The 22,832-nt window shown below is 34.7% G+C and overlaps 1 protein-coding gene across 1 annotated transcript in view; it reads right to left on the minus strand.

Annotated features, from left to right (window-relative positions):
* Positions 1 to 22,832, minus strand: part of LOC150083143 (uncharacterized) — a 90,538-nt gene that overhangs the window by 34,393 nt on the left and 33,313 nt on the right. The window contains exons 3-4 of the mRNA XM_090377070.1: positions 19,664 to 19,733; positions 9,808 to 9,940 (exon numbers count right to left, since the gene is read on the minus strand). Coding sequence (XP_090233196.1) covers positions 9,808 to 9,940; positions 19,664 to 19,733 — 203 coding nt within the window. The remainder of the gene's footprint in view (positions 1 to 9,807; positions 9,941 to 19,663; positions 19,734 to 22,832) is intronic.

The raw sequence follows: 22,832 nt of genomic DNA on the forward strand, positions 1-22,832 counted from the left end.
GTCCACGATGAGCAGTGTCCATTGATTACCACTCTCTGTCTTCTCCCCCTCAACCACCCCTTTATCCATAGCAGCAATTTGCCTCCAATGCCACACTGCTCTGATTTGTGCAGCAGTATCAAAAGCCTTTCTATGATCCAAGTATATAATATCAAAGTTATTCCCTGCATCCAGTTCTTTTGTGACTGCATCATAGTATCCAATCAAATTGGTCAAGCAAGACTTCTCCCCCTTAACAAAACCATGCTGTGTTCGAGCTGTAACTGAAGTCTTGTCTAGATGATCCTGCAGTGCTTCTTTAACCAGTGCCTCCATTAATTTTCCTGGAACAGAAGTTAAACTCACAGGTCTATAATTACTTGTGTCAGCCTTTGATCCTCCTTTGTGAATTGGGTTCACATTTGCACATCTCCAGTCTGTGGGTACTTCCCCTGAGTCCAAGGAAGCTCTCATAATTATGGCTAAGGGTTTGCTTACTTCCTTTGCTACCTCCTTTAATATAACTGGATAGATCCATCCATCCCAGGTGCTTTTCTTGTGTTTATCTTCAACAATTTCTCCTCCTCTTTACTCTCAGTTATTACAAGATTCTCTAGCTTACTGCCAGAGCTGAATACACCTCTGGCATTCCCCTCGCTGAATAACTCCTCATGTGTGAATGTTGATGCAAAATATTCATTTAGTTTGTTAGCTACCTGAGCAGGATCATCTACAGTTGACCCATCGATATCAGGTGGACCAATCTGATTCATCCCCTTACTTCTAGAGTTTACATAAGTAAAGAATTCTTTGCTGTTTTTCTTTGCATCCTTGCCAAAGAATTCTCGTAATTTGCCTTCACCTGCCTAACCTCCTTTGTAACTTGGTTACAGATCAACTTGTATCTATCATAGGCCTTCTGTGTCACGTGTTAATTTGTATGTATTCCATGCATTTTTCTTCTCTACTATATGTCTCATTAGTTCATCTGACATCCATTTAGGCCTAATCCTTGAACAATATTTCTTAGTTGGTATGTAAAGCCTAGTAGCTTCTAAGATAAGTTCTTTGAATGCTTCCCATTTTGAATTTTCAGTTGGTAAAATCTTCAGCTGGTCCCACTGTATAGAATTTAAGTACTGTCTCAGACCATCGTAGTTGCCTTTACGAAAGCAATAACCCTTCCCTTTACCTCTAATGGTAGTTACCTCTTTGAGTAAGTCCCACTTCAGCACACTGTGATTACTGCCACCTAGTGGTTCATTTATCTGCAGATTCTTGATGCATGAAGAATCACCACTGATAATCAGATCAAGAGTATTACTCCCTCTAGTTGCCTCCCGAACATGCTGATGTAGAAAACAATCATCCAATAAATCCATAAAAGCCTTGCTAGTGTGTGAGTGACCAGCCCACAAATTCCAGTCAATATCTGGGAAATTAAAATCCCCCATTATAAGACTCTCTGATGTACTGGCCCACTCTATTTCCCTGTACAGTTTCTTATTATACTCATTACAGTCATTAGGCCTATAGCACACTCCTACTCTCAATTTTGATCTCCCAATGCTCATGTCACACCAAACTGACTCGACACTGCACTGTCCAGCGATATCAACTGGCTTCACTTCCTTGGATTTTATGTGTTTCTTAACTAATAGCATAACCCCTCCTCCCTTCCTATCCTGTCTATCCTTTCTGTAGTCATTGTACTCCCCAAATTCCAGTTCTGCATTCCTTATGTCTGTGTGACCCCCACGTCTCTGATATCCCTACAATATCTGCCTTTGATGTTTTGAGCAATACCTCAAATTCATCAAATTTATTTACTAAACTCCTAGTATTGGTGTACACGCAAGTATACATGCACCTGTTTCTATTCTTAGCTACCCTAACACAACCCATGTGTTTACTTGTACTGCAATGACTCCCAGCAGTCTCTGAAATATCCTGCATCTTGTTTTTCAGGCTTCTGCTCATTCCAATAGAAGCAGTGCAAGAATCACTTTCACCTCTGCCAATGGCTACTGTTAATCTATTAGTCTTTGTATCCCCCCACGCTAGCAGTTTTCCGTCCCACTTAACACTGCCTCGATAGCATCAGCAAATATTCTTGCACCCTTTCTAATCTGACTGTTAAGAGAAAGTATTCAGGTCAGCTTTGGAGAATTTCCAGTGTTATTCAGTTTTTACTGTGCAATGATATCAATGTTTGCCTCTCAGTAAATCACCTGACTGGAGACTTTTGACCATTTTTGATAACCTGCTGCATTCTCTAGACATCTCTGTATGATGAAAGGAGAAAGTTTTCTCACTGGCTGAGTTGACAAAGAATGTATTATCGGGAATGCTGGTGGCACTCTTGTTTCTTCAAGTCAGTTTTAAGTCTCTTTTGGAAAGAGAATTCATAGTCAATTTCATGGATGTATCCAAATTGGGAGCTCTTCCACTCCAATTTACAAGTGAATAGTGGATATTCACTTGTATCTTGTGTTTGCCCCTTTAGCCCTGGGGGGGGGGGTCTTACCACCAAAGTTCCTGGTCTCACCACAGGGAGGCAGGAGTGATGCCAACCAGTGACCAAGCAGCTGGGAAATGTTACTTTGGTTAGTTTTTAATAAAAAAAAAGGAAAAAGAACAGAAAGGGTAATTTCCCCCTCTGGCTCTACTGCTTGTAGATCTAAAAGCCATTAAAGAAATGAGTATTAAACAAAAAAAAAGTAAATATATATATATATATATATATATATATATATATATTTGATGGCATGAACCAGAGCTATACTGCTCAATATGTTCTACATTGATATCAATATCTGTAAAAGAATAAGAGAAGTTTACCTCAATATGATATGTAGAACACTTCCATATGATACTCTCCAGAAATTAAAACAAAAACAATTAAAAAAATGCAAAAATTAAATTTTTACTCAATTTTTAATTGTGTTCATTTGATTTTTAATATTGTTAATTATTTCTTACTGTAATGTAAGATACGATTTTTTTAATTTCTGGAGAGTATCATATGGAAGTTTTTTTTTTTTTTTTTTTTTGTTAGTTGTTGGTGCATCAGCTTCTGTGGCCATAATGCACCTCCCAAGTTTTTTGTACTACTCTGATCCAAGCCTGAGGTGGGATTCGAACCGACGACTTTTGTCATATGGAAGTGTTCTACATATCACATTGAAGTAAACTTCTCTTATTCTTTTACAAATATATATATATATATACACATACAGTAGGCCCTCGTTATAAATCGATTCGCTCTATGCTGGCTGATATACTATACTGTTTTTCTGATATGATATACTGTTTTTATACTATAACCCATATCTCACTCTAATGCTGTCACAACTCACTATAATGTTCTTTTATCAGCATACAGATTGAATTTTTGACATGTTTAACGAAAAAGTTTCATCTGATGTAGTCGATAGCTTGCAAATGAATAGCAAAGTTTCCCATGCTCAGTGAAATTTTCTACCATGCTAATTTAATTGCACTATGGTGACTTGTTATGATCAACATTTTAAAAAATGATCAAGTATATTGATCATTTCTTAAAAGCTTGTAATATTTGCGTTATATGCATTTATCCGAAGTCTAGTCATCACTTGGTACAGTGTTAGACATCGTTCGTAACAGACAGTTTACTTAAACGTTGTATCATAATTAATGCAACGCAGTTACATTTTCGAAGATTAATAATGGCAGATAAGAATTAAAAAGGAACAATGTCTGGATGCAGTACGAAGCCTACTAAGGTAAGAAAAATACTGAATTTGAAAATTAGATTATACGTTTTGAAGCGAATCGATTCTGTTCAAAGGCAAGTGGATGTGTGCAATAATCTAGGACTGGCAGGTTCAAATGTAAGAACAATTATAAAAAATAAATTAAGAATTAATTTTAGCAGTGGGAAAGACATCTGTTCCACTGCTAGCAACTAGGCCAGCTATTATAATTGAAATGGAGAGACTTCTAAATAATTTTATTGAAGATAATATCCAATGCACGATTCCATTAAGTTAAATATTATTAAAGAAACAGTGATTAGCCTATATGATGATCTGAAGAAAGCTCACCTTTAAAAAAAAAAAAAAATATGGAACCATTTAAAGCTAGCAAGGGCTGGTAAAATAGATTTAAAATCCAGGGAGAAGCTGCAAGTGCAGATCAAGAAGGAGCCGAAACTTTCAAATAGAACTCCTAAAAATTATTGAAGAGTGGTGTTAAACTTCTCAAGATGTTTTTAACATAGATGAAATAGGATTTTTTTGGAAACAAATGCCTAAAAGAAGTTTCATATCGAAAGAAGAAAAAAAAAAAAACACGCCAGGCTTCAAAGTGGCAAAGGATCGGTTGACTTTATTGCTGGGTGGTAATGCTGTGGGGATTTTAAAGTAAAACCCCTTTTAGTTTACTAGGAAGATGGCCAAAGTACAACCCAAAATCGACCAAAGTTACGAAAACTCAACAGCCCAGGACCATCGGATTAATAAATTCATGATTTTAAGTTTAATTTTGATTACGTAATAGTAGTAGTAGCAGTGGCATTTGATGCAAGAAAGCAAGTATATGAGCTTATGCAGCATCAGCCAAAAAAAAAAAAAAATCACACCATTCCCTCCAAATGCCTGTCCAGTTCCTTCTTAAATTTATTCAACCTATCAACTTCCACAATGACAGATGGAAGTTTGTTCCAGCAATTAACCACCTGCTGGCTAAAGGCAAATTTCCGCACATCTAATCTACATCTGTCTTTTCTTAATTTGAATTTATGCCCCCTTAGGTTCGTAATCTGAACAAGTGGAAGGATCCCATCAGAATTCAGCATGCTCAACCCATTCAAGGCTAATGTAGCTACTTACCACATAATTATATACATATGTAATGGAGAATATTTTATATGTACAAATTTTTAATATTAAATATTTTCACCGACATTTGTGCGTCTTTACTCTACCGTTTATTATTGATTAGGAAATATCCTATGGCATAGACCGCAACTCACAAATACATATGTTACATTACAAGAATAAGGCATTCGCTTAGCACTGATTCACTTAGCGCTCTGTTTTTTGGAAACGAATTATCAGCGTTAAGCGGCGGTCACCTGTGTGTGTGTGTGTATATGTGTATATATATATCTTTTAAATAGAAAGATACTATACAGATCGATTGAAATCACTTGTTCAGTGAGTTGCCCAGTACACGGGGCCTGTTCACAATAGACTTACTCTCAAACCAGAGCACTTCCTAAAGGCAGAAGTGCTCTGGTTTAAGCTTATAGGTGTTCTCAGTTCATGAGTCGTATAATGAATTCACAAGTCACAGCTGAGCTCTAATCTGTGCTGAGAAACCTGTGCTGAGTTAGAATGTTTCTTCTGAGATAATATGGATTTCTTGAAGATATGGGTTTCTTTCTTGCAATGAGTGTCCTATCCATCAGGATGTTTAGAAGACCCACAATGTATTTCAGCAATTATTCTGGTCAAGTAAAGGCAAGCTGATGAACTATTTATTGTTCCAAAAGAAAAGATGTTCAGGATAAGTTTAACTACATATCTTGGATTAGCATCTCATCATCAACAGAAACATCAATAACAGTACAAAAATGGAACAGCTATCTTTCTAAGCAGATAAGATCCAATACTCGCATTTCCATTCTTTTTTATCTAGGATCGCTGAAATGGCACATATAATCAGACAACAAAGGGCTTCTATTTATTATGCCAATTCAAAGACCTTAAAAGCAAATTTTAAGAAACCTCATAGAAGAGTCTATTCCTGAAGCCCTACTTACTGTATTAGTTGTAGATGTATATACATTGGAGTAATCTTATAGAAGGCTTTATATGGGCATCCAGGAATATTTCAAGGGTGTTCAGTTTGGGACAGTGAATAAATTTAATATGGTTTTCCACTCTATCCAGTATGGATGTATGCGGGATTTTAAAACTACAAAAAGTCTTAAAAACAGATCACTCTTACTATCGACATGTGTTCAAGGAGTCCTCCTTCATAAGATGTGGTACGAATTTCAATCTGTAAAACCTGAGCTTGTTCAAAGAATAGACTGACTTTCTTAAAATTTGTGTCATCTAGATCGTTTGCCTTTGCACAGCTAGAATAGCCACCGACAAAGAGGACTGCAGATCTTTGATACACCCAAAAGAATAGGCCACTAATTACAGACGCTTCAAGAAACAATCTAATTTGGCCCAGATTAAAGATCAAGTGTGATAATTTATCTGATTCATGAGTTGATTGTCACCATTGGTTTAATTTCATTCCCAGATGTGCTTTGGTTCGAGAGTAGACCTACTACAACCAGCAAAGAAAATGCTCTCCAATTAACGAGGTAAGATTTTGCTTTAACTCCAAAATTTAAGTAAAGACAAATTAAGTAAATTAAGTAACGTACTTTTAATTTAAAAGTATGTTTACCTCCTATACATCTTAAAATCATCAAAAATTGTATTAGTTGTTGCAGAACTATTTTAAGATCAACTTAAGTAATTTTAGCTTTCAATTAAAGTTAATGTAAGGAACTCTTTCCTGAACCAGTCAGAATTCCATAGATAAATTCAAAAATATCAGCATACTAGTTTATTCAGGTAATGCACAGGATTTCAAAATGTGTTAAAAAAAAAAGGAAAGCTTAACTGTTCCAATCACCCATAATTTTGTCACATGGATAGATAGATGTCCAAGTCCACATAACACTGACAATCTTGATCTGGGAAACCACTAACTACTCTCCTTACAGTCTGAATTTAGTCCCTGGTGATTATGCTTGTTTGGACCAATGAAGAAGCATCAGGATGAACAAGACAGACAGAAGAACTCACTGTGATGCCCTGCATTGACTATTCAGTCAGTCTATTTCTATGCTTTCAGCAAGCTGAATGAAATCCTACTGATAAGTTTTTGCTATACAGTTACCATGTCTACTCCTTTCTTCCTCTTTATATAGGTATCTATCTATGGTAAGAGCATCAAGTCAATAATAGCTTGAGATTTCATTTTAGTGTATTCAAAATGGAGTTTTGGTACCCTATGAAGTATTAAAAATACCAAACATTAACATATTATTACCCCCTGGGCTTTTATGCTTGTTGCAATTGGAAACAGAACCAGACAAGCATCATTACTAATTTTCCCAGGACATTATCACTGATAAAAGTATGCTTTTCTGCTAGAAAGGTGGACCACAATAATTGAGTTCTCAGCAGCAGCAGCATACATTATTTTTGCATTTGCTCAGTTAAATCAGGTACACATGCCCAGACTCAACTGGCCAATCATTACTAATTACATCACACTAGAACAGGCCCGGGCAAACCATGGCCCACGGGCCGCATGTGGCCCGCCGCACATTTTTGTGCGGCCCGCGAGCTTTAATTGTATTTTCGAAAAAAATTTACTTATTTTATGCCTTTTCCGACACCTTTTTGAAAAATAAATTTGTATATGTAATACATTATAGAATTTTTCGACTTGTAAATTGTTTTATCGTCTCTGTATTGTTCAAATTGAGATAGAATTTGAAATTGTGCGTGAACCGGAGAGAGCCAACGGGCACTTTTATAACGGTACAATTTGCGATTATAAACTAACCGCATGAAACTACGGTAACAGACAACCGGTGATGATGACAACAGCTTTGCTGCAGTGGCGGAGTAATAGGATAGGACTGCTGACTGGCCACAGTTCCAATCTCTTTTCTCTGATGGTTATCCCGCAGTTAGTTATCTTTGGTTATTATCTTTGTGCCGGTAGCGATAAAAATAATATTTACGCCCTTTTAAAAATGAATAAAAAATGAAAAATTCAACAAGAGCATCGCGTCTTCAATGAAGAGTGGAACACAAAATATTTTTTTGCTAACATAAATAACGAGACTATTTGTCTCATCTGCCGGGAGAGTGTCTCAGTGTTGAAAGAGTACAATATTAAAAGACATTTCACTACTAAACATTCCGAATATGGTGCCAATTTAACTCCGGAAGCGAGAAAGAAAACTGCTGATGGATTGATTCAAAATTTATCTAGACAACAAAATATGTTTACGCAGCTAACTGAGGAACAAGAAGCTACTGTAGAGGCAAGTTTTGTTATTTCTCATATAACTGCAAAAAGCAACGAGCCTTTTTCTGATGGAGACTATATTAAAGAACGTATGACTGAAGCTTGTGGAATTATATGTCCTGACATTAAACACAAATTTGAGTTTATCTCGGCGAACCATTGTAAGAAGAATTAAATGTATCGATACAAATTTGAATGAGCAATTATCATCAGTATTAGAATCCATAACATGGTACTCAATAGCTCTCGACGAAAGTAACAACCAAAAGAATACTGCGCAGTTATTAATTTTCATACGTGGATGTACCTCTAATTTTGAAATTATTGAAGAGCTTCTTTCAATGGAATCTCTTAAAGAGACCAAACAATGGGAGCTGATATATTCGAAAAAGTTGAAAAATGCTTAACAAGATATAATTTACAATGGAACAAAATGGTAAGCGTAACAACTGACGGAGCACCAAGTTTGACAGGTAAAAATGTTGGAGTGTTAAAGAAAATTCAGGATAAAATTTGTGAAAATTATCCTGATTATAATTTAATTACAATTCATTGTATTATACATCAACAAGTATTATGTAAACATGTGTTAAAAGTTGAACATGTCACATCTTGTATTATTAAACTAGTAAATTTAATATGATCGCGGGGCCTGAAATACAGACAATTCGTTAATTTTCTTCAAGATATTGAATCCGAGCACACAGATATTCCTTATCATAGCCAAATTCGATGGCTTAGCTTAGGAAAAGTTCTTCAGCGAGTATGGGATCTTAAAGATGACATCATTCCATTTTTAAAACTGAAAAATATTATGGACTTTCCCGAATTAACTGATAATAACTTGATTTGTGATTTTGCGTTTACCCTGGATATCGTGACACGCTTACTTTCAACACCGTGTTACAAGGGAAAAATTTATACGCCCATGATATGGTAAAAAGTTTGAATGGATTTCAATTAAAACTCCAGTTGTTCCTTCGACATTTGATTAACAAGGTTTTCATTCCAGAAAATAAATTTGAAAAATATTGTGAAATTATCAACGCACTGAATGACGACTTTTCACGAAGATTTGGAGACTTCCGAAAAATTGAGACAAGTTCGACAATAGTGCGCGACCCATTTTCAATAGAAATTGATAGTGCACCGAGTGAACTACAACTTCAGATTATGAATCTGCAGTGTGATACCGATTTAAGGGAATTGCACCATCGTGAGGAAATCTGTAAATTTTACAGTACTCTTAATTCGGACAAATTCAACAAACTTAAAGATTTTGCCCGAAAAATGTTGGTTATTTTTTGATCAACCTACATATGTGAACAAACATTTTCCATCATGAATCTAAATAAAAATTCTTTACGATCAAGCATCACCGATGAACATTTACAAGCAGTTTTAAGAATCTCAACTACAAAATTAACACCCGACATTAAAAAAATGTTAAAAGATGTAAAACAGTTCCATTCATCTCATTAAATTCTTGGTTGTTAGAGAATAATTTTTGTTATATTTCTTCATGATAACAAATAATATATATCTAAAAATAGTATTTTACGTGCGGCCCGCCTTCTTTCTGAATTCCTAATGTGGCTCTTCAGCCAAAAAGTTTGCCCAGGTCTGCACTAGAAGGTCTATCTATATAAAGGCTGTGAGCAGGTCTATATTATATTGCTTTATAAAGAGCTATTTAAATTACTGATAGTACAAGAGCCAGAATGCAAACTGTACCTGTGATGTGAATAGTGGACATTCAAAGCATTATTTAAAAGTGGCCGCTGTAACTCATTTGAGAGATGATCTGATGAAGAAATAAGTGTGGAAAGATGGCTGTTCAGCTCCCTCAGCTTTACTGTCCTCCTTTCTGGAATTTAATTTGAGTATAAATATGTAATCAAATATTTTTCTGTAAATATTATAGAATAAGAATCTTACATAAAAACAGATGAAATTCCTACTTATCACTTAAAAGATCTAATAAATTAAAATTAGTTCAAATATTCAAATAAACTAATATAACTACTGTATTATAAAGATATCTAATTATTACAATGGAAAGCAGTCTGCACTTTGTATTTTATGTATCAAAGATAATTTGGTACTTGCAATTGCAATAATGCAAAGTGAATTACTTTTCTTAATTTTCTATAGAGCTTGGAAGGTGGGTAGGAAATAATTATTATTTATTTATTTTTTTTTTTTGAAGCAATACACTGTTTCAAATTAATGGAGGAACCTAAGGTGACACTCTCATCAACTGTTTGATCTTCAGTTACATATCAGCATTATTTCATCTGATAAAGGCTGCTGTTACTTTATTTCATCTGATAGAGAATGAGATAAAGAATAAAATTTAAGTGCATCATTTTATATTATAATTGTTTTGCCTTTTATTCCGCCCCCACCAAAAAAGCTAAATGGTATATAAAGTAAACCATACACATATGCAATCCCCCACCCCCAATTTTGCATTAATCTAGATAAAAGGCACTGCTCTAATGGAGAAGTATATTGCTGCTTTTTTTTTTTTTTTTTTTTATGAAAACCCCAAACATGAAAGGTATCAAAATCTATAGCACTTAGTACTGTGCATGGGTTGAAGGAGAAGTATGGTGGGGGGGATGAAACTTTGCTCTAGAGGCTAAACATGGGTTTCACCACTTCAAGCCTCCAAATAAGCAAAGTGGTGGTATTGCACTGGTTGATGAGTCATCTATAAAGTATATGCTACTATCCAGACACAGGTTTCAATCCTTCTTGGAATCTCACATTGCAGACAGGCCAGCAATGCAAAGACCCAAAAAACTCGGTGACAAGATATACCCAAAATATAGCTCATCACTAATAAATTATGGACAGTGCAAATAGAGCAGAAGCCCCGTAATCCAGCATCCACAGAATCACGGCAGTGCTGGATTACCAGATATTTATATAAAGTCCTCAAATAATTCAAAATTTTTGATGCAACTATCTATTTTACATTTTATCTAGCTATTACTGCACGAAATTAATACTTAGGGGGGGGAAAAAAAAAAAAAACACGGCACGTGTGCTGTGCCGAGCACATGAGGTAGATTGTTTTATGTGAAACATCATTGGCTTGGAAGAGGTTAGCAAAATACAAGTTACAATAATATGTCTCTGGTGAAAGCGACAGACGACATCACTTCCACATCGCATTTTGTGACTGATCAGATTTACTTGGTTGAGATGCCCCCAAGGATGTTTCACATAAATAATGTTGACAAGAAAAATAGCCTTAATAACACTGATCTTCTATATTATGCACAATATACTGGTCTCATTGGAAAATTTTGCTGGAGATTTCTAAACGAACATAGTTGCTGATGTCCAGTACTCATGTTATGATGGTACTGGACATTACTATTAATAATTAACTAAAAAAAAATTAAAAGCTTTTAAATTTCTTTCCTTAATTAACTTTCATCCTATATATTAAATTAATTATAAATGATTAATTCATTATCACCACTGGTAATTATTATAGTTAATGATCTGGTGATTCACCAGAATATCATAACAACAGAAATCAAAAAATCCAAGTAATGATAAACTACAGATTCATTTTACAAGTTATGAACATCCTAAATACACATATACAAAGTGCTGTAAGATATACAGTAAAATGCTGTAGTCAATGAAAATTTCTTTCACATGGTCAAATATAATTAGATAGTTGCTATATCAATGATGTGTGCAAACACAACAATGCACTATTTCAAATTAATGGAGGAACCTAAGGTGATGCTTTGATCAACTGTTTGATCTTCAGTTTGTAAATAAAAAGGTGGGTGTGTCATGCTGCTATTTTGGAACATTTCATATTGTTGATTTTGAGGTTTAATTTCAATTTATTCAGAGCTGTTCACGTCAGATAAGTTGTGATTAATGTGATACAGAATGATTTGTTTAAAGAGTGTAGATATTATTAATGCTTTTATTTGGGAGTAACAGGAAATTTTTTTTAGTAGATTTCAGTTACAGAGTTGGAATATTAACTTAATTAAAAAAAAAAAAAAAAACATCTTCCACCTAGAGAAACTAATTATTTGTGGATGCTAAAAGAAAAAAAGTGACTATCTGAGTGACTATTGCTTACAGCATTGTAAGCAATAAACCTGTCTTAAATGCAGTGGAATTAAGTCAATATCACGAAATATTCACCAGTACTCCTTCAAATGTAGTCTGCATTAAGCTTAAACATGGTTAGAGAATTACCAAATAAAATATTGCCAGGACCATCAATAAGATGAATCCTTCATGAGAATCCATTAATTCTACTGATACTGGAACTTTAGAAAAAACACTGTGGCATAATTTGATGGTAGGGTCTCAGCATCAGATACCAACCTTACTGAAGACTATTTTCATTATCTTAGATAATATCATAAGAATTGAAAGATTTCAGATCCACCCAATTTGAGAAGAATCTGAAGGATTTTGAAGTACATAAGAAATTTTATTTGCTACCTGCAAAGTCTGAAGAAGCGAGTTCTTGTCAATCAGGTCAAATGACTTATTATAGTAATATCTATATAAATGATAACTATGATACTTACTAAAACAACACTCAATATTAATCTAAATTTGATGGATTCACTATCAATATTAAATAAAATGGATCTAATAATAGTGGTGATTTGATAAAAAAAAAAAAAAAAAAAAAAAAAAAACATAAGGAATTAACATCATAGACAGAATTGAATGAAACACCTTTGAAAGACAATCCCCTTTTCACGTAAACTAATAAGTCATTCTCTAAATTCAATGCCAAATTATTTGGAGAAGGAATTCTAATTGGGAGAATAAATACAGCTTGGCTTATTACTAAAATTTTTTAATGATGGAAAAGAAAAGTAAATTCTTTGGAAATCAAAATCTAAACAACTGAAAACTTTGAAACTAAAAAAAAAAAAAAATATATCTTATTAATGTACACACACATAAACCAAAATTCTCACATGATAAAAATTACAAACCAGAACCTAAGATAATAAATTCCTAGGAAAGTAATCAGGTACTTGCCCTGGATAAAATTTGTTTGCAATCATGATGAAGATTTAACTATCTCCAGCACTGATTGTTTTAGTGTCAGAAAAAAATATGAAGCCAAAAATAAGCTTACTGAAAACTCATTTACTAAATCCTATAACTTAAGATATACAGGAATTTTGCTAGCAGGGATAAGGAGGTGATTATCCATTTGTATAAGGCATATAGGTCTGGAGGCCTCATTTTAGTAACGATGTAGAGCTGCTGGAACGAGTACAGAGAATAGCAATGAGATTGGTGAATGGAACAAAGGGTTGATCTTACCAATAAAGGCTTAAGTTCTGCAACCTGAAGCATCTGGAGACTAGGCACCTACCAGGTGATCTGATTGAGATGTATAAGGCTTTGAATGGCTTGAACAAGCTCAATGCTCATGGGATTCTTCCTCTAACTCAGATTATGCACCAGAGGGGGCATAAATTCAAATCGAGGAAAGACAGTTGTCGAATAGATGTGCAGAAATTTGCCTTTAACCAGCGGGTGGTTGGTTGCTGGAACAAACTTCCATCTGTCATTGCGGAAGTTAATAGCTTAAATAAATTCATGGAAGAACTGGACAAACTTTTCGAGCAAATGGATGGGTGAAATGGGAAAAGTTTTTTTTTTTTGGCTGATGCTGTATAAGCTTGCTTTCTTGCATCATATGCCTCTACTAATGCTAATACATTCTTAACTTTAAACAGTATTTCACAAAAAGTTTAAATGGAGAGAACATAAAAAAATAAGGAGCAAAATTGACTATATCAAATATAGAAAAGGAAAGGATCTTAAATACTTATGTGTAACATAAAAGATTGGAACTGAAAGAGACCACTTTGTACTGAGCAAAGTAAAAATGATTACTGGCAAAAAAAAAAAAAAAAAAAAGGTATAAGAGTGTTAAATTGCAACAAAAACTGAAAATTTCTTAGCTTTGCCAACAACCTTTAAATATAGAAACTTTCTTGCCCAAATGTTAAATAACATTTCTGATGCTAACACAATTCTAGAGGAATGGAAGAAAAAAAAAAAAAAGGCATGTGTGGAAGAGTTCTGTAAAACGACAAAAAATTCAGAATGTCAATGGTGAGCCTAAGTCGGAAGCAGTTTGAGAAAAGATAAAAAAAAAATAAAATAAATAAATAAAATAAGAAATTGAGCAAACAAAGTAATCCTTACAGGAATATAAAAAAAAGTGCAAGATTACTTAATATATGTGTGTAAGGGATAAAAAGAAAAATCTTGGGAAAGATATCGAAAACAAATATCAAGAAGTTGACAAAATTGTTTTTACATTAAGTTAAAGAATGTTTTAAAATAATTGATAATTTGCTAAACAAAAGAACCAAAGGCACCACTTAAAAAGATAAAAAGATTGAAATGGGGAAAATTTTAGATATTGAGATAAAAACAATAAGGAAAAGAAAAAAAAAAATATTCAAGAAAAGTAGCAGATGCAAGGAAAAAAAAAAAGAAAAGACAGCTGGAAAGTGCCAAAAGTTAGATGGAAAACACTATTAAACATTATTTACATCACACTATAATTTTTCAAGGAACAGGTTTGAACCTGAGCACCTTCAAGTAAAAAATTATATTTCTAGTAGTAATAATACCATCTCATGAGAGAGAGTATAAGAAAATTGTTATATTTAGCAGTCACTCAAACTATGGCCAAATCAAATGTGCACACAGATTTACTCTCATATTTGACCACTCATCTATAGATGCAATAGGCATGATGAGAATGTTGACAGAACATCTGGAAGTGAACAAAGATATATGTTTTACAATTTGGAGAAAGCTTTTGATTGGATAGACTGGGTTAAATTATTGAATATACTGGAAAGGATAGGATGATGACACAAAGTATAGAGGTGTGAGACAGGGGGTGTTGTTCGTCTCTGACTTTATCTAATATACACTGGTGTTCAAAGAAAGTGCATCACCCCTTAAAATTGTAATCGTTGTCCAAATAATGTAAGTATATGGCAATATTTTTATAGATTGCATTAGATAAGATTGACATGCGTAGGTGATCACGTAATATTGCATCAGCTGTTACTTTCAGCTATATAAGAACTCTCTGCAAGAGTTGCAGTCATTCCTTGCTTGTGTCAGGATGGCGAGTTACATGCAGTTGATGCCACGAAGAAAGAGTGCTATTGTTACTTTATATGAGGAAGGATGTTCTTCCTGTCATATTGCTTATATGAGTGTCTTGTAATCAGTCGACAGTGAGTAGATTTCTTTCCAAACTCAAGAATACTGGTTTCGCTGATAGCAAAAAAGGAACTGGACACAAACGAGCCTCTACACCAAAACAGGACTGCGTTTTGAAGCGCTTATGCCTTAGAAACCATAAAGCTTCTTTGTCTGAGCTGAAAAGAGAATGAGAAGAACATACAGAGTGGTAGTAAGTGCAGTAACAGTCAGAAGACGCCTCTTCAAAAATGGACTTGTAGCCCGTCATCCTAAGAAGCCCCTCCTCACATAAAAAATGAAAAAGGCCGATTAATTTGGTGTAAGGAGCATGTCAAAAATGACCCCCGAGCAGTGGAAGTCAGTCATTTTCTCGGATGAGAAGAAATTCAACCTGCATGGCTCTGATGGGAGACAAATGACGTGGTCAAGAATACCATCCAGACTGTATGGTGTTTACAGTGAAATCCCTACCATCCAAATGATATGGTGGTGCATTTCATATCTCGGAGTAAATCATCTGCAGTTTGTAAAAGGTTTCTTAAATGCCAATGCATTTAAGGAAGAATTTATCAGGCTATATTGGAAGGTAAATTGCTGCCAACCATTAGAGACCATTTCAACCTGACAAGGAACTGCATCTTTCAGGACTCTGCTCCTTGTCATTGGGCAAAAAGTGTAAGTAGGCACTTCTGTAGCTATTTTAGTTTCATTTCTGCATTAGAGGTTCGACAGTAATGTTTTTACATTTGTTAAGAGATGAAAAAATGGTTGGAAGAAATGTCCATTACAACTGTTGGCATCGTGTGGAATCTGCAGTTGCCAGAAGGAAACCAAAGACTCTTCGTGAACTTCAGGAAGCCATAATCTGTGTTTGGAACCATGAACTATCAGTTGATTATCTTCAGAAATTGACCTTGTCAATACCTCTACAGTGTGCTGCTGTCATCAGGGCCAGAGGCAGTTGAACTAAATATTAGTTTGCACCTGGTGAACTTTTCATTTTGTTTTCCATTTAAAATGATAAATTGAAGCAAATTGAGGGCTTCTGATAACATTTCAGCCATAATTGTCGTGTTTATCAAAACTGTTGTATAAAGATTACAAATGCTCATTTTGGAATATTTTGAGAACACCTGTCAAATATTACTTTACTTTGCCTTAACTATTAATAAATATCTTTTGTTTATATTTATAATGTTAGTCATTAATGTAGCATACTATTGCGAAAAAGGGTAATTGAGCAAATATAGCTATATGAGAAGCCTCAATGGAGGAAGAAGCAAATAGCAATGGGTAAAAAAAGCTTTTGTTGTTGTTGAGGTTGGTGGCTCATAGCAGCTGAGCCTACCTTGCGTATGAGAAGCAAAGAACGTTATGCAAAAGATTAGGAATTGGTTTAAAGAAAAGATTGGCATGATGTGTGGTAATTTATAGAACTGAAACATGGACACTGAGAATAGAAAATATTAGAGAGAAAATTTTGATATGTGGCTATGGAGAAGGATGTAAAAGATAAGATGAATTGATAAAGTGAAAACTAAGGTTTTGAGAGGGGTGGGTAACAGATGTTTGAAATAATCAAGTGGAAGAGAAACTGGATTGGACACAACTTGCAAAGTTAGGAACTGATGAAGGATGTGATGGAGGGAAACGTTAAAGGGAAGAGGAAGAGAGGAGATTGAGGAAGTCTATGACAAATATATATGAAATGACAGGGGATGGTGGATACAAGAAGATGAAGATCTTATTTAGAGACCTGAATTTATATTTCCATATATTTATTATACTATTTACATGCTAATTTACTGTTTAACTCTTTCATTGCTGAACATGTGGAGGCTCAAAGCTAGCTTTCTGCCGGAAACCTTGCAACCTCAGAATTTTCGAAATATTATAAAAATGTCAAACTTGTATCTAAATGCTTTAAATATTAATCTGTTCTTATTTTGACCTGAATGCCCAGATTACAGTGAAATTACTGCCAAAAATCCAATATCATTATATATTGGATTTTTGCATTATAATTTTTTTTTTAATTCTGAAAAACATTGAAAATATCTAATTAAAAAAAAAAAAAAAAAAAAGCAACCATAATTTTTTAATGCAGTAATATCCTCTACATCTATTTATTTATTCTTCAATTCAATTTCTAGAGTTGAATTATGGAGACTTTTGGCAATTTTAAATCCAAACTAGACACTATACACAATAGGCGTGATCCTTTGATTCCTCATGTCAGGTATAACTATTCAGAGCTATTTTTATGCTGGCATCTATTAAAACTGTCTACTATTTAGTTTTAGTCTATTTAGTATCTGAAAAATAAATAGGAGACAGCAGCATATTCTATAAGATTAAAACAACCTGAACATTAATATTAAAACAACCTGAACATTAATATTAAAACAACCTGAACATTAATATTAAAACAACCTGAACATTAATAAAAAAATAATTTTGATATCATATATTTGGATTTCAGGAAAGCTTTTGACACTGTTGTGCATGGAAGACTATTGTACAAATTGGAGCAGAATGGTATTAAGGGTAAGTTGCTACAATGGATAAAAGGATGGTTGAGTGGGAGAAGACAGAGGGTGGTAATTAATGGGTACTGCTCTTCATGGACTAATGTTATTAGTGGAGTCCCACAGGGTTCAGTTTTGGGTCCACTGTTGTTTTGTATATTTATAAATGATATTGATGAAGGTATATCAGGCTTAGTGTCGAAGTTTGAAGATGTTACAAAGGTTGGCAGGGTTGTTAATGACAGTAATGGCAGTTTGCTACTGCAACAGGATCTAGATAATTTGGGCAGATGGGCTAAGAAATGGCAACTGAAGTTTAACCTTCATAAATGCAAAGTACTGCATATGGGTAGAAGTAACGTACCAACTGTTTGGTACTACACTTAAGGTGGTAGAAAATGAAAAAGACCTGGGGGTAATTGTGCAGTCAGATATGAAGTTTTCTGAACAATGCAGACAGGCTGCCAGGGCAGGTCATGGGGTTTTGTCAATGATATATAGGAATTTTGCTAGCAGGGAGAAGGAGGTGATTGTCCCTCTGTATAAGGCAATGGTCAGGCCGTGCCTTGAGTACTGTGTACAGGTCTGGAGGCCTCATTTTAGGAAGGATGTAGATTTGCTTGAGTGTATACAGAGAAGGGCAACAAGATTGGTGAGGGGAATGAAGGGATCCTCTTACCAAGAGAGACTTAAGTTCTGCAAATTGCAGTGGCTGGAGACTAGACACCTGCACATGATCTGATTGAGATGTATAAGGCCTTGAATGGGTTGAGCACGCTGAATTCTGATGGGATCCTTCTACTTGTTCAGATTACGAACCTAAGGGGGCATAAATTCAAATTAAGAAAAGACAGATGTAGAATAGATGTGCGGAAATTTGCCTTTAGCCAGAAGGTGGTTAATTGCTGGAACAAACTTCCATCTGTCGTTGTGGAAGGTGACAGGTTAAATAAATTTAAGGAAGAACTGGACAGGCATTTGGAGGGAATGGTGTGATCTTTTTTTTTTTTTGGTTGATGCTGCATAAGCTCATACAGTTGCTTTCTTACATCACATGCTGTTACTACTACTAGATGCATTATTTGAATTGTATATGAAATGATCTTGGAAAACTTAAATATGTGTACTTCCCAGAGCCCACATGCATAAAACTAAAATTTATATACATACTCTGCAAAGGGTTAACTCCATATTTTTTTATGAAAAAATTGTGAACTGTCAAAACAGGGTTGTACACATAATTGGAGCACGTCTGTCATGCCAGGTTATTAATATTGTATATAAATATTGTGTTAAAAATACTTTAATCAAGCTGGTTTTCAATGTGTGCCCCAACTTCTCATCAGTTGAAAGACAATGATCAACTCATTACTGATCTAGAATGAAAGTCCTGCTCAATACCAGGATAATAAAACTGCCACAGTATTATAAAATTATAATGTATTATAAAATTGATACCATATGTATTATAAAACTGACCATAATGTATTATAAAATTGATATCCTGCATTAGATCATAATTATGTGATAAATTATTTCATTCTAATTAGAGATTCCTTTATAGAGGATGGGGTACATGTCAATCTACTACAAATAGGAGCAACTTACCAAGAATAAATCGCTACAATCAGTTTGAGCAATTCATCTAAATGTCAAAAATAGCTTCATATAAATACAATATTAATAAAGTAAATGGGCATGAAGTTAGGATTTATATTGTACAAACCATTTAAAGGTAAACTGACATATGGCCCACCCTATATACTAACAAATATGAATAAAAGGAATTTCAATAACATACTTACTCAATGCTTCAATTCCAGTAGCATCAGAAGACTGTTCCAAAAGTTGGTTCCAGAGAATCTTCTTTTCCACCTTCAACAGAAATTTTAATACAAAGGGAATTTACAGACATAAGTACAAAGGGAATTAACTGAACCTATGTTATAAAATAAAAATGTGATTCATAAATTGTGTACCATGAGTTATCCCCCCCACCCCAAATATTGAGAAATCAATCTTTAATATATATCTGACCACTATATGACATCAGATTTATACTAAGGTTTAATATAGATTTATATATAAGATGAATTGTTGGTTTGGTTACTATGGCCAAAAATCTTTCTATCAAAACCACCTATAAAAGAGCATGAGTTTTATATATTACACTAAACTTTTTAACTATATAGTTAAAACATATGATCCACAACTATAACTTTGCTGGCTGCTTATTCATGGCCATCCTACTTCAAGCCATTGAGGAGCACTACCACCCTTGATGTGCCACCTTGAATGTGGGAACTACAATTCAATAGATGTTTAAAGGAAAAGTAATACAGGGAGGGAAAAATAAACCTAAGTTTTCTGAATGCTGTTGTTGTTTTAGTTTAAGGAGCATTGGCCTTGAATGGGTTGAGCACGCATGTTGCTCAGTGTATATTGTCCATAAATTGTATGTGTTCTGAGGTTGATTTTCTGTTTGCTGGATATAAAACCTGAGTTTCCAGGAGGGAAAAACCATGCTACCCTTGCCTGAGACTGACTAACTCAGCCACATTGTGAAAAAGACCTGTAAAAATTCCTCCTGTCATCAACGGTATTCAAACTCGGGCCTTTTCCACTCTGTGTGGGGAGGATAGCGATCCTACAACTGTGCTACCCACAAGGGCTTTACTGGATGCAAGAGAAGCAGTCTGTAAGGTGTTTATGACAAGACATAAGAAGAGGGACGATATTCAAAAGAGATGTGTGATTTCGTCTAGAACTCTAAACAACCATTGCATATTAATACCAGTTGTAGCAAATGATTCAAGAAAAACAGCTTATAAAGCATCAGAAATAAAAAAAAAAAAAACACCCTCCCTCCATCACCTGTCCAGCCCCTCCAATAGTGTGTCCAGTTTTTGACAATAGTGTGTCTAGTTCCTGATTGAATTTATTCATACTCACTTCCATAGTAACAGAGAGAAGTTTGTTCCAACTTCACCACTGAGCTTACTCAATCCATTCAAGGCCTTAAAAACACCTTCCAAGTGCCTAGTCTCCAGATGATGCAATTTGCAGGAATGAAGTCTTTCTTGGTAAGACCACTCTTTTGTTTCCTTCAACAAACTCACTGACCTTCTCTGCACCCATTCCAGGAGCCTGTACATCCTTCCTAAAGTGAGGCCTCCAAACCTAAATGCAGTACTCAAAATATGGCCTAATTTAAGGGGAAGTCTTGTCTGACCAATTTTATTGGATACTAAGATGTGGTCACAAAGGAACTGGAAGCAAAAAATAATTTTGATATCATATACAGGAACTCCCCAACTTACGGAAATTCGACTTTACGCAAGTTTTTGCCGGCCAGTGCAAACGTAAAAAAAAATCGTGGATATGTATTTTGCATCCCATAGGAATACAGTATATGGAGGTATCGTGAAAATATCATAATGTGAACTCAATAACACATTTCTTTCTTTCTTTTGTTTTTGTAATTTGTTCCAAGTCCTTCGAAGTTGAAAATTTCGCTATTTATCTCTCTAAAAGGTCATATTTATAATGTAAATTAAACCCCTTTCATCGTTATCATATGTTCCGTTCTAAGAATCAGTTTTGAACTGCCTTTGTAATATTTTTCTAAAGCACGTTTCTGGAGGTCACGGCTATAAAACAATTTGCACTTTCCAGTTTATTGGGCTTTTCTGTTAGCGCAATCTATTATAAACGGGTAGCAAACTCGATCTTATTGCATTTGCGATAATACCAATAACTGCAATTGTGTGGGTTTTTATGTTATTAGGGTGAAATGCATTCCCCTTCACTGAAATCTTCACTCATACAAGAAACAAATTATTACAATTGTGAAGGGAAAGAGACCAACTGAAAGTGCAAGTGCTGGCAGTGCAAGGAAACAAAACAAAATTAATTTAGAAATGAAGATGAAAATGATTAAGAAGCATGAAGCAGGACAAAGTTTGTCATCTATTGCAAGGGAATTAGGTCTCGCTATTTCAACAGTGAATATTATTTTAAAGGACAGTGCGCGTATAAAAGAACATGTCAAAGGATCAATGCACTTAAGATCAACAGTGATCACAAAACAGCGTTCAGATGCTATACTGAAGATGGAACAGCTGGTAATATGGATGGAAAATCAGATTCAGAAGCGAGTGCCCCTGAGTCTAATGACCATTCAAGCAAAAGCAACAAGTATTTATAAATATATTAAGGATAAGTACAGCGAACCCCAACCCAAGTTTATGGCAAGCAACGGGTGGTTTAATAGGTTCAAGCATCGTGCTGGTTTCCACGTTAAAGTATGCAGTGAAGTTGCTAGTGCCAATTCTGCAGCTGCAGAGAAATTTTGTGATGTGCTAGGAAAAAATTATTGATGAAGGCGGCTATTCAGAGCAGTGAATTTTTAATGTTGACGAGACTGCTCTGTACTGGGAAAAAATGCTGGATCAAACATACATTGCCAAAGAGGAAAATACAATGTCAGATTTTAAGGCATCAAAAGATAGGGCCATGTTCTTGCTTGGGGCCAATGCAGCCGGAGATTACAGATTAAAACCACTGCTTGTGTACCATTCTGGAAATCCTTGTGCATTTAAGGGCATCAATAAAGCCACCCTACCCTTGCATTTCTAATCGACCCAGAGAGCACGGATAACAATATCTCTCTCTCTCTTTGAGGATTGGTTTAAATTCTGCTTCATTCCCAAGTTGAAAAATATTGTAAAGACAACAAAGTTCCTTTTAAGATTTTGCTTCTATTAGATAATGCTCCTGGACATCCTAAGCATCATCATGATTTCATTTTGAATGAGAGAGTCATATTTCTACCACCAAACAAAACTTCACTCATCCAACCTATGAATCAGGTTGTTATTTCAAATATAAAAGCATACTATTTATGCACATTTGCTCAGGCATTGTCTGCATATAGATGATGAGAAAAATTTTATGTTAAGAGATTTTTGGAAA

Source organism: Mastigoproctus giganteus, chromosome 7 (assembly GCF_048544385.1).
Source record: "Mastigoproctus giganteus isolate SK-2022 chromosome 7, ASM4854438v1, whole genome shotgun sequence".
NCBI classification, from domain to species: domain Eukaryota; kingdom Metazoa; phylum Arthropoda; class Arachnida; order Uropygi; family Thelyphonidae; genus Mastigoproctus; species Mastigoproctus giganteus.